This window comes from Callospermophilus lateralis, unplaced genomic scaffold (assembly GCF_048772815.1).
Source record: "Callospermophilus lateralis isolate mCalLat2 unplaced genomic scaffold, mCalLat2.hap1 Scaffold_129, whole genome shotgun sequence".
Classification (NCBI taxonomy): Eukaryota; Metazoa; Chordata; class Mammalia; order Rodentia; family Sciuridae; genus Callospermophilus; species Callospermophilus lateralis.
The window spans coordinates 2,534,581-2,547,246 of record NW_027512465.1 but is presented as its reverse complement, the minus strand read 5'-3'; the positions used below and the strand labels follow the sequence as shown (position 1 = coordinate 2,547,246).

Below are 12,666 nucleotides of genomic sequence, written 5' to 3'. Positions count from 1 at the left end.
CTTTCATTCACAAAATACCAATAAAAAGTTACTCTCCCATACCCAATTATGACAACCAAAATTTTCTCCAGATATTGTCAAATGAACCCTGGATAATAAATTTGCCCAGAGGACTAGATTGATTCAGAATAAGTTAAAGACTGTTACTGGTAATGAAATTGTGGTTTTGACTTTCTTTAAATCTTCCAAATAATTTTGTATATCTTTCTTTTGACAATATTCTAAAATTACTTTTTAAAATACTTCTTTAATAATTGTGTGAATAAACACACAAAATAGAAGCTCACCTGTTTGATCCTAATAATAGTAAACTGGTTTATGGGATGACTAAGTTATATACTAGGGTCTAATTTTAACTTGTTTTAACAGCCCAGTTTGTTATGCCTTAATTATAAAACTAAGCTATGGCAGGTCAGATGAGTAGCAAGGCATGGGATAACAGTAACCAATAGCAATGGATGCTACAAAATTCAAAATTTCATAGTACTACTGAAGTACAATTATCATAGAAGTCATTAACTTTAAACAATGACTTATTAAAAGTTATTAAAAGTTATTAAACTTTAGATATGAACTTTATTACGTGCTAAGTGCAACACAGGTAGATTTCTATGGCTAGAGGGCCCTCAACTTTTGATCTTCATTGCACTTATCGGGCAGACAAATTGAAAAAGAAAAAGAAAACAAAAATTCTGCCCCTTGGAAAGAACATAAGTTAAAAGACAGATGAATATAATATTTAATGTTTTGCATTCTTAATAGGTATATCAAATATTATGCAACATGTTTGTGTTGGAACGTCATTTGAAATGAGTTTTGAAATTGATATATACAAATAATATTTCTAAGGTAAAAAATATGATAAATTAATCAATACATTGCTAAGAATCTGCTATGATCTATCTAGTCTTTATTTTTCTTCATGTGCAGGTTGATCTACTTCTTGGTTATTAGAGCACTCTCTCTCTCCTCTCCTCTCCCCTCTCTCTCTCTCTCTCTCTCTCTCTCTATATATATATATATATATATATATATATATATATATATATGTGTGTGTGTGTATGTGTGTGTGTGTGTGTGTGTGTGTGAAATAATTTATAATTAATTTGGTTTCACTTACTGAAATTAAAAGAAATCCAAATTTACCCTATTCTTGGTCACTTGTGATTGACTTCTTAGTGCCATCTATTAACTAAACTGACTTTCCTTTATATGATTTACTGTTTGAATTTTGTGGAAATCCGGGGAAGGAGGATGGACTGTTCATTCCGGGGAGAAGAACTGGAGGAAGGCCAGGGAGTCCCGGATAGGCTGCTGGCAAACTGATACCATGGAGGGAGCTGCTGTCCATCATGCCTGGCTGCTGTACAGTTAAGCCCAGAACATCTGAAGCTTTCTTTATTCGATCAAATTCTTGCTGTGCCATCAGCTGCCGAACAGTAGTTGGAGCTAAATAATCTTTCTCCCAATCCAGCTGACTGCCCACGGTCTCTCTCACTTTTGAAATGTGCTGTTTAGAGAAAATATGATCTCTGATGGACAAGCGGGCAGAGTATTTCACCCCGCAGAGAATACACTCTGGTTTGGTGCCTCCCGTTCCACTTTGATTGATCATGAAAGGCTTCCCTATGTTGATTTTAAATTTCTTTTCTTTTGCCCTTGCGTTTTGAAACCACACCTGGACCACCCATTTGGGCAGACCAATCTCATTGCCCAGTATTTCACATTCTTTCATGGTTGGCGTTCGGTAGTCACTGAAGCAAGCCTTGAGAACCTTGAGTTGAAGATTGCTCATCTGGGTCCTGAAACGCTTATGACCTGGCCAATCATTACTTTTGGATTTAAAAGGGTTGCTAGACCCAAATGGATTCGGTGAGCTGGGGTCAGCTATGCTGGAGGTTTCATTGCGATCAGCGTTGTCATCAGGGTCATCTGTGATATAAAAGCTTTGGTCACGGTGACCATCTTTCTCATTGAAATGGATTGATGGACTGGTAAGTGAAAAGAGAAATTTGTCATGGCAGACCTCAGTTGTGGGTGTGGTTGCTGGTTTTGGCAAAGCATCCAGAGTTTTTGGCTCTTTAGGAGAGAGTGCTGGTTTCACATCTGCAGAACTTCCTGTGGTACTTTCCATCTCAGTGTTTCCCTCATCTCCAGTGGTGGCATCGCTGATAGCTGTATTGATGGACGAAGTCTCATCAAATTCAGCTTTAGTTTGATCATATCCAGACAGGAGGGGCGTTTAAATTCTCTACATCCTCAGGACATTCTGCTTTAATAGAAGAAGGGCTTAAAAGATTCTTCGGTGACAGCTCTGCTGTTTTACTAACAGGTGTTGACACTGTAGAAGCCAATTCATTCTCACTCGATAGATCAATTTTAGTTAATGGCAAAGACGGATAATCAAAATAAATGTATTTCTGTGGGCTTTCTCCTCCGTCCTCTGTGGATATTAAAGGGCTTGGTGGCAAGCTGTAACCTGCCTGCTTTCCTTCATTCCAGTGCCGAGAGCGAATGTGGCTTTCTAAAGCTGACTTTGCCTTAAACAGGGCTCGGCAGAATGGACACCGTTTATGAGACTGTGCTGGACCCACTGCCCGGAACTGGCCTTTCCTTTCTCGTGCACGTGTATTCTGGAACCAGACTTGCACGACTCTTTTTTTCAGCCCGACTTCACGTGCAATATGATCGAGCATTTTGCGGGTAGGATTGGAGTCTAGCAAATATTTCTCATAGAGTATTTCCAGTTGTTCGGGGGTGATTGTGGTTCTCAAGCGCTTATCACAGTGTTGGTCTTCACCGCTATTTCCACCCTCCTTTTCGCTGCAATTATTATCTTCTTTGTCATCCAGTTTCCTTTTAAGGGAAGCAGCAACAGTGCCTGGGGTGGTAGCATCGTGGGAGGAACTGGTCTGAGGTGGCATTTGTGTGACAGAGCTACCCAGCAGCTGTCCAGTCATCAGAGAGTTGTTGGGATCGAATATCATGTAGGGCATGTCCAAGGGCCTTTCCAAGAATGGAGAGTGAAGGAACTGGTTTTGAGCAGCGAGGAAGTGCATGTCCTGGTGCTCCTGCCAAAGTTCCAGCGTTGGGAAGGCAACGGTACACTGATCACATTGGTACTGGAGTAACTGTGGAGGTAGACTGTTCTGGAGAGAAGTCATGGAAATTTGCAGTGGACTGGAAGGGACTGGGTTTTGAGAGGCCGAGGGAGGTCTTCCAATAAGTTGGGGTTGTTTGGGTGGCTGCGGCTGTGGCTGGGCAGTGGGCGCCTGTGGTGGGTCTATTGAAGTCGATGCTAATGATGGGGCTGGTTTGGTGCCTTGAGAAGGGGGTGAAGGGTCACTCTGCTTTGGCTTTTCTGTGGGATAGTCAGGTTTTGGAGAAGCCTTCTCAGGTTCTGGTTTGGGTGACAAAATCAAGGGCGTGCTAGTCCCCAAGCCAGAACTTGCTGCAGGGACAGTGGAGGTTTTGGCTGCATCCGTTTGTCCAGACACCGCACAATGCTTGTAAACCACCTGATCTGTGGCATCCATGGAGTCTTCCGTCTGGCTTTCATCTTGGGCATCGTCATCTTCATCCTTATAACACTGTTTTTTCTGATGTGTAATCAAGTCAAAGATCCTGGGGAAAACCATATTGCACTTTTTACATTGGTACTGCATGTTGCTCGTTCGAATGTAGTGTTCATTCGTGAGTTCTCTCTTTTCATTGTCTTTAGTTTCTGCTTGGTTCTCATAGCTCTTTTGTGCTTTCTGCCTGGCGTTCTGGAACCATACAACAAAAAACGGAGTGGGTAGATTAAGAATGGTAGAGAGTTGTTCTATTTCATCATCTTTTGGGTAAGCGTTGGTGTCAAAAAAGTCTTGTAGGACCCTCAGCTGGTAGTTGGTAAACCTGGTCCTCGAAGACCTTTTGCTGAAGGAGGCATCCGACTTGTAATGTTCTAAAGAGGCGGGCTGTGGGTCAATTCAGATATCTTCCAAAACAGTGATTGGAGGGTTACTGAAGTTGTATGGTGAATCCTTATTTCTCTGTCATTCCTTAAAAAGGGTATTTCGAAACCAGTGTTTGATAACTTTTTGAGAAAGGCCAGATTTCTCTGCCATTTCTTGGATCTGTTCTTCACTTGGAGAATTATTGATGTCAAAATAAGCCCTCAGGATTTTTAGTTGATCATCTGTAATTCTTGTCCGGGGGCGTTTGAACTGAGAATGCCTTAAGAAGTTTGGATCTAACCCGAGCTGCTGCTGGCAAAGTTGAGTGAGATCTGCTGAGAGAGTGTCCATCTGTGGCAGCTGCAGGGCAAGCTGTGGGGGGAGTGTGGGGTGTTGCACTGGTTGCATCATGATGGAAGAAAAGAGCGGAAGGTCCAGAGAAACAGGCAGCTGGACCTGGGGGGTAGCAGAAGGTGGGGGTGGAGGGGGAGGGGGAGGAGGAGGAGGTGGTGGCGGAGGGGTCGGGGGAGCTTGCAGAGGGGTAGAAACCGTGCTTGGGATTTTCATGGGACCCATGGGAAAAGGCTGTGGGGGAGCTGGTGGCAGGGGAGGAGGCGGAGGTGGAGGTGGAGGTGGCGGTGGCATTTCAGGGGAATATGGAGAATTTGGAAAAAGCTTGTCATTGGCCTCCCTGTACTGAGGAGCAAATTTTTCTAGTGCTCCGTAGGGAAAAAATTGCCCATGTACATGCTCTTGGTGACTCTTCAGGATGAGAACATTGGAAAACAATTTACCACACGTTCCACATTCCAGTTTGTCAGTGTTTTCCCCTTCGCCACTCTTGTTCTTCTTCTGTACCTTCTGCCTGTTTTCGTTATACTGGATGACTAATTCAAAACCAAAGTTTTCCAATAAAGCTTTGGCTGCATTTCCTCTGCCCCCCGAGGCTATTCGGGGTGGAGGGATGGATGGTTCTGAGGATTTTTGCTTCTTTATGTCTTTGCCTTCTTTGAGTCCTTCACCTTCATTTACAAATTCATGCTTTGGTTTCTCTTGCTTTTCGGCAATTTCTTCTGCTTCCTTATAAGATGGTATGTCCTTCATGATCTGGCAGTCTGTATTGGCTAGATTGTTTTGCTCTTGTTTCAATAATTTGCTTGGCTGCTGCTGCTGGGGTTGTGGCTGCAGCTGCTGCTGCTGCTGTTTCTGAGGCTACAGCTTGGGCTGTGTGGCTTGGTACTGTTGTGCTTGCTGCTGTAGAATCTGGAGTTGAGTTTGGCCAACATGATGTTGCGTTTGAATCTGCTGATCCTCAAGCAAGGAGCCAGCCATTCCTGTTATGCCCGGAATACCAAATGTGGCAGAGCCTGGCAAGCCCAAATCTGAACCCAGACTGAATTCCATCCCAGGTATGTAGAATGGAAAGAGAAACTGAGGCTGCTGAAACTGCAGCAGTGCTTCTGGAGTCATGGAAAAATGAGGCAAAAAGGCTGGGTTTAGAAACTGTGGCTAAAAGAACACAGCTTGCTGTTGTAACTCATGCTGCAGTTGCATCTGAATTTGTGCTGGTGACTGCAGTGGGTGATGTGTAGGCTGAGCAGAGATTAATTCAGGAGTTTGCTTTTTATTTAATTCTTTGGCATCTAAGTGGGTATCTTTGCTGTTGACTGCTGCTAAACTCATGGAATCTAACATCCCTTGGCCAGGGCTATTTACGTTTGCTGCAATGCTGTGTCCACTGGCCACATGCCCGCTGGGCTCCAGCTTTGCAGCCCTGGCCTTTGTCTGGTGGAGCACAGACCTCATGTGGATTTCCAATGTCGAGCTTTGGCTGTATGCAACATTGCAGATGCTGCACTTGTAGGGTTTGTTGTCTGTGCTGCTGTTGGTTTCTTGTGGGACAGGACTGGAGGCTTCCTGCAAAAGCTTTTTCAACTTATGCAGGTGAGAGACTTAATTATAATGGACCAAAAGAATGTTCTTTTGGGTGAATGACTCTTTACACACTGTACATTTATATGGACGAGATGGATCAAGGAATTTTTCCATTGTAAAATTGGGCCCTTTTCTAAAAGGTAAGGTCTGCTTTGGTTCAGAGCCCAAGTCATCTGGAATAGAACTACTATCACTTCCTACAGGACTTGCCTTCCCTTCATGGTCTACCTCATACTCTCTCTCCATTTCCTGTTCTAAGCCATGGTCATCTTGGGCCGTAGCTTCACTTTCTGCCCAAAGTTCACCATTCATGGGCAAGGAGGCATAGAGCTGTTGAAGTTCAGTTTCACTCAGTTCTGGGTGGCCTGCTTCCAAGTGTTTTTTTAAAGCCTGGAATGTACGGAAACTACGCTGGCAGAGGTTACACATTGTTGCAGCCCGAATTGCATGATAATGGGAATGTATCTGAAGCTTCTGCATAGTTTTAAAAGCCAAGCTACAATGGTTACAGCAATACTTATAAACATGGCGGTCAGAAACAGAGAGAGGTTGCCATTTTTGCTGTTCGTTTAGTTGATCTTGCAGTGTGTCAGGGATTTTCACATCCTTACTGCTATTTTTATTCCATTCCAATATTTCTGGGGGCTCTTTAGCTGGTTTCTGCTCCTCACTCTTTATTTCCAAGCTAGCCTTTGAATCCTCAAGACCTGCCATACTTTTCTCATCCATTGGGCTTTCACCTGTTCAGAGAAAGCACAAACCTCTGTTACGAAATCTATGGCTCCAATATCAATAGATTGTAAATAGGATAAATATAAAGACCTCTGACTTAACTGATTCTTTGGATATTTATTAAGTAATTAAATATTACTTTAAATATTTACTAAGTAACTACTAACAGCACTGGACTGGATCCTGAAGACATGATAATAAGTAAGAATTCATCATCAATCTTGGGGAATTTCAGGATAGGGAAGAAAACAAGTCAAAAGTAAAAAAAAAAATACACTATGTTACAATTGGCATGATACCAAGGGCCATAATCTTGGTGTTAGTTAATTAAAACAACATAGAATATTCTTGGCTGTTCAGCAATTAGATTTCTCAAGGACAGGTGGAGATAACCAGTTGTCAAATATGTCTTGGAAAATAAGGCTCACGGAAACATTGTACATTTTCTTCCCTTCATGCTTTTTAAAAATAAATCTTTAATGGTAAGAATCTTGGCGCACTGCCACAAGGGCAAGTCCCTAAGTGCCTTTTCCACAGATCTTCATCATAAGCTGGAATACCTGTATATTTCCCAGATGCCTCCGCTGTCATGGCTGCAGTGTGTCCCGCTCTGACTTCTCAGAGGTGGCTGCTGGCAGCAGCATACTGTTTGGCATTATCATGTCAGGGACAGGCACCTTTAAAAACCAAAAGGGTTCCAAGTTAAATGTACTCCAGAAAATTATAAATTCCATCACTTATCCCATTTGGCAGCAGCATATCCCATTTGCATTTTTCCAACCAAAGCAGGGACATCTATCCCTTCAGATTTCAGACCAATGCTGTTACAATGCTGTACTTTTCTTTTCTTTCTCTTAATTATGGTTTCAAGCTTTTTGTAGGTCTATTTTTTTATAATGATAATCAAGAAACTTTGAAATGCAAAGTGCCCACATGAGTCATTTGATTAACATTACAGATATAAAGAGACCACAAAATACGTAGTTAATTAGGCTATGCTTTGTATCATATTTTTTTTTCTCTAAGCAAAAGAGACCACAAATGGGCCTCCACTGTGATTTCTATAACACAGTCAATAAAAGACCTTTCAGTAGCTCAGAAGAAATAAATTTCTACCAACCCATAATTACATATTTGCATTGATAGTTTACCCAGATCAGGTCACACATGCATCAACATTTGGTATCCTTACTGTCATAAGCAGCTTCTCCACACAATCTGGAGACACACTGCACAAATGAGTCAGGTGCAGCTGGAGATGCATTTTGTTGCTGAGGACGTCCTGGCAGAGAGGACAGCAGATGACTAGTTGCACTGAGTGCTGCGACAGCACGTGCATCTGCATCCGACTTTGGTCCCTACTATTGTAGTTACAATAAGGACACTGATAGAACTGGAAAAGATTGAATAAACATGACCTCTGTGAGTTAATGTATTTTGATGACTTCAGAACTTTGGCAGTAATACCTAGTGTTAATAATATTGCCCTTGGATATGTCTATGTGCATTTCAATCACATGGAATTTGGGGGGCTCTTAAACTATTAGTAACAGGTAAACAAACAGACAAACAAAAAGAGATTTCCACAACAAAGGAAAATAGCATTATTTACCTGTTCATGACAGAATTTATTGTCCTCTGAAGGTTTTGAACTTTTTGTTGCAACATCCTCTTCTTTAGCCAACAGGAGTGGCTGGGTGCCCCCTGCTACACTGACTTTTAGCTCCTTCTCTGGTGTGATTATTCCTGATTGCAAAAAGAATAGAGCAACTCAAATTATAAACATTATATCATAAATAGAAAATTATGTTTTTCAAATAACTGACTGTCAATTAACTGAGTCACAAAAAGAATTAGGCAAGCACTTTTAAATGATGCTCAGATCAAAACACAAGAAACACATCTTTTTTTGTCCACTGACTTAGTAGACTTTATAAATATATTTTCAAATGTACTCCTGTCTCATGTTTAGATAACCCTAGGTGGCCTTGAGAGGTTTATCAATAACGTGTGCTCTCTGGTGTCCCAGAATGCCTTCATCGCATTAAAACCAATCTATTCCCATTCACAAATACAAACTCAGAAATTCATTATTTTTACTAATATCTAATCAGCTATTTCTTTTTGAAATCTCTGAATGAAGAGAATATTTCAAAATTCTGAGAAGAGCTGGCTTGATATAACTCAAGAACTAAAATATTTTGACATCATTAATGGATTTAAAAATCAAAAGATTGTTAAAGCAAACCATACATTACATTGCTATTGCTATTGCTATTAGGGATATTATCTTTGCTGGAGATGTTTTAGCACTTGGCTGTACACACAGCATTATAGGACAAATCTTAAGAAGACAATTGCTTTATGAGGTTAATCCAAATACTTGGTGTTAAAGATGACTTAAAATTTTGCCCAGATGAGCAATGTAATATGGTGGAGTCTCACACACATCAAAGAAAAGAGCACAATTCTAATTTCCCAATCTAACAGAAAATTCTTTCCAGCATCAATTTGCCTGATAATCTCCTCTGTGAGGCTGGATATTACAGCGACATTGGGTAGGCATGTCACATACATCTCACGACAAACACAAAACCGCATTTACCAGCCATTCCAATCTCATCATAGCACGGCATCATCTGACCTTTTTTCTGCTGTTTATTATGAGTATTTCTAATTTTAACTTTCAGTTTTCACTATCTTCCAGTCAATTTGCAACTAAATTATTTCCAGGGTGAGGACACTATCACTGGACAACTGGGTGCAAATACATCTTGAAATGCAATGAAGCTAAACCATTGATTGCTATCAGACCCCGCGTAAATATATAGTCCAGGCGTAATCTGATTGTATGCTGTGCATGAAGATTTATCTTGATTTTTCTTCAATCCACATGCAGTTCATATAAATGAATAAATTAAAGTGATTTTTTTCTCTTTTTTTTCAAAATAACCCACTTTTTATTTAAAAATAAGGTCAAGGGTGTTTTGGAAACAAAATAAAAATGAACAATATTTTTACTCTGGGTACAGATGCATAATATAAACCATTTAAATAAATTCAGAAATCTCAAATTCATAACAAATTCAAGGGTTATACTGAGGAGACTAAATTAAAATAGAATCTAAATGATATAATGACAATAATTTTATTCCTTTAGGTTTGAATTAGTTCCTGACATACAGAATTAGTGCTGAGTTTTCTACAGATTACATTGATATTGATTTCTGAATTTATAAACATTGGATTTTATTTTAATTAACACTTTTGTTCTCTATTTGCATATGCTGTAGAGAAATTCAAATTCTTTTTAGATGTTTAAAAAATAACGTGTCATTTGTATTTGAATAAACTTAAATTTGAAATAAATTTAAAGTCTCATTATATTGATTAAAAAGTATCTGATTATCTGATACCTAAAGATGTGCTAAAACTGGGGATGTTCATCTCACAATTAATAAAAATTCATTTTTCTTTCTCAAAGGAAAGGCAGAATATAATTTATGCTTAGTAGATGTTAAAAAATTTACAAAAACAGTATGATATTTAATATTTGCAAATTCACTGTTTATGTATCAGATCAAGTTGTGCAAAATTGACTGTCATTAGAATCAGCAAGTGCCTATCAGTTGCCTCTGCCTGTGAAATTTTTCTTTAAAAGTTTCTATTAATGAGTAAGAATATGCTTCCTTAGAAGATGAATACACCATGATGTAACCCTTTTCATTATATTTTGCTCCTAGTAGAATTGGACAAGACAAAATTATAAGTCCATTCAAGACTATCACAAAAAAAGTTGAAAAAAAATTGTCCATGACATTTGTTGCTTGTAGGCCATTTGGAGCATCAGAAATAGAATCAACTTTCCAGAAACTTTTATTAAATGCATATTCATGGGCTTAATTAAAAATACACACACACACACACACACACACACACACACACAAATGGGTATCTTATCCTGACATTGATATCTTAAAAGAGAATAAAAGACCACACATTAGGGTGCCTGCTTGTAATCTCAGCAGCTCAGGGGGCTGAGGCAGGAGGACTGCAAGTTTGGGGCCAGCCTGGGCAGTGCAGCAAGACATCATCTCAAAATAACAAGTGAAAAGGGCTGGAGGTTTAGTTCAGTGGTAGATTGCCCAGGAGTTCAATCCCCAGTAAACCAACCAAACAAACAAAACCATAAAAAAGTATTAAGTTCAAGATTTGAGACATTTTACTAAGCCTATACAGTGATGTGTGTTTTTTTGTATAATTTATACCTGTGTATTAAGGATATATTGCCTTTATTTTATGCTTATTATATTCATCAAAAACATAATTGCTTTGGGGGCTAGGTTTGTAGCTCAGTGGTAGAGTACTTTCCTAGCACGTGTGAGACAATAAGCTCTATCCTCATCACCACATAAAAATAAATAAATAAAATAAAAGTATTACATCCATCTACAACTAAAAATATCTTAAAATACTGTTCTGTGTTGCATCAAGAAAGGAAAATTTAAGTTTCAACTATTATAGGGCTATTTGGCTAATTAACTGCATTCATTGAACCATGAGTTTTCACATAAGCTGTGAAGTTTCCAAAGACCATTTTGCTTTAAATTAAGAAGCTATAAAATTATAAATAAAGGCTAGCCTGCCTAACTTTAGCTATGTGCCCTAGAAATGAAAATAACTCATAGTAAGTAGAAGGAGAGAATTCTGAAGTATAATAACAAATGACAAAAATGACTCTTAAGCTTGAGGAGGTTGGGAGGACTATTTTTTTAATATATCCTTATTTTTATTTATTTATTTATTTTTATGTGGTGTTCAGGATCGAACCCAGGGTCTCATACATGCAAGGCAAGTGCTCTACCCCTAAGCCACAACTCCAGCCCTGGGAGGACTATTTGTAAAGACAGTAGAAGACACAGTTTACATATATTTGTCTTTTATACTCAGAGGGGTGTTATCTCGAGTATAATATTATGCCATTCCTGGCAAAGTACAGGAAATTTGCTTGGTTGTTTTTCCTGAATTCTAATTTCCTAGACATGTCTTTTATTAGATAAAGGCCAATTAATTTTAGGAAGGTTCTGATAATGTTCTGTGATTAGTTAGTTTGTATTTGCAAACTTAAATTTGAAATAAACCCAGTTTGTTACCCTAGACCAGAAAAAAAAATTGAAATAGATCATAATATATTTTGTGTCATAAAGGACACCACAATATTCTCAAAGAACAATGTCATTTTAATGAATTTTAACTAAAAAATGAAGTCAAATTACAAATAAACACTACCACATGGATGAGCCAATGATTATCTGTCAGTTATAGGATTAGCTAAATTGCATGAGATTGCTAATATAAAAATGACATAATTCATTTCAATTCAGATGCCACCTACTTAATAACTCTCAATCCCTAAAATACAGAAGGTTGTAAAATCGTTTTTACTCATAACAAGTGAGGAAAATCCAATAATGCATGTGTACCCCTAGCAAATCTTGAAAAAAAAAAAACAATAAAACAAAACACTGAGTTTTTATTTATGAGTCAATATATTTGGTAAAGTTTGAATACTATAAAACTTGGATATAACAGATGTTATTCAACTCTAAATAACTCTAAATTATAATTACCAGTACAGTATTCTTTCTAATGAGAGTAGAATGAAAGGATAATTTTAATTGCAATAATGAAGGTTAATTTCCATCTTTCCTCATGTTTACTCCCTTATTAAAAAGTGGTCCCCTTAGCCACGGCAGAGACATATTAATTTTCAATGCAAATGTATTAATCTGGATAAACTCTATATTAATTCTTGTACTGCACAGAGCTATAATTTGGATTATAATTAATCTAAAGTGGCACTAGATTTAAATGACAATATAAATGAAGCATTACGAGGCTTTTCTATTATGCATGAATATTCAACAAATATAACTTGCATATTGCCACGTCTCATTTTGAGAGCTCCAGTCCTACAGATTAGTGTCAGTAACACAGCACAACAGCTTACACAAACATAGCCTTCCTAACGTGTGTTAATTCCTTCATTTTTAAAAAGTTC

At 38.6% G+C, this 12,666-nt stretch overlaps 1 protein-coding gene across 1 annotated transcript in view; it reads right to left on the bottom strand.

The window, feature by feature from the left end:
- Positions 1–1,192: 1,192 nt before the first annotated feature.
- The window catches only part of LOC143640164 (zinc finger homeobox protein 4-like), an 86,475-nt gene continuing 75,001 nt past the window's right edge, over positions 1,193–12,666 (bottom strand). Inside the window, 6 exon segments of the mRNA XM_077108069.1 lie at positions 1,193–2,231; positions 2,233–6,613; positions 7,166–7,204; positions 7,207–7,282; positions 7,798–7,998; positions 8,218–8,351. Of these exon segments, the coding sequence (XP_076964184.1) occupies positions 1,193–2,231; positions 2,233–6,613; positions 7,166–7,204; positions 7,207–7,282; positions 7,798–7,998; positions 8,218–8,351 (5,870 nt within the window).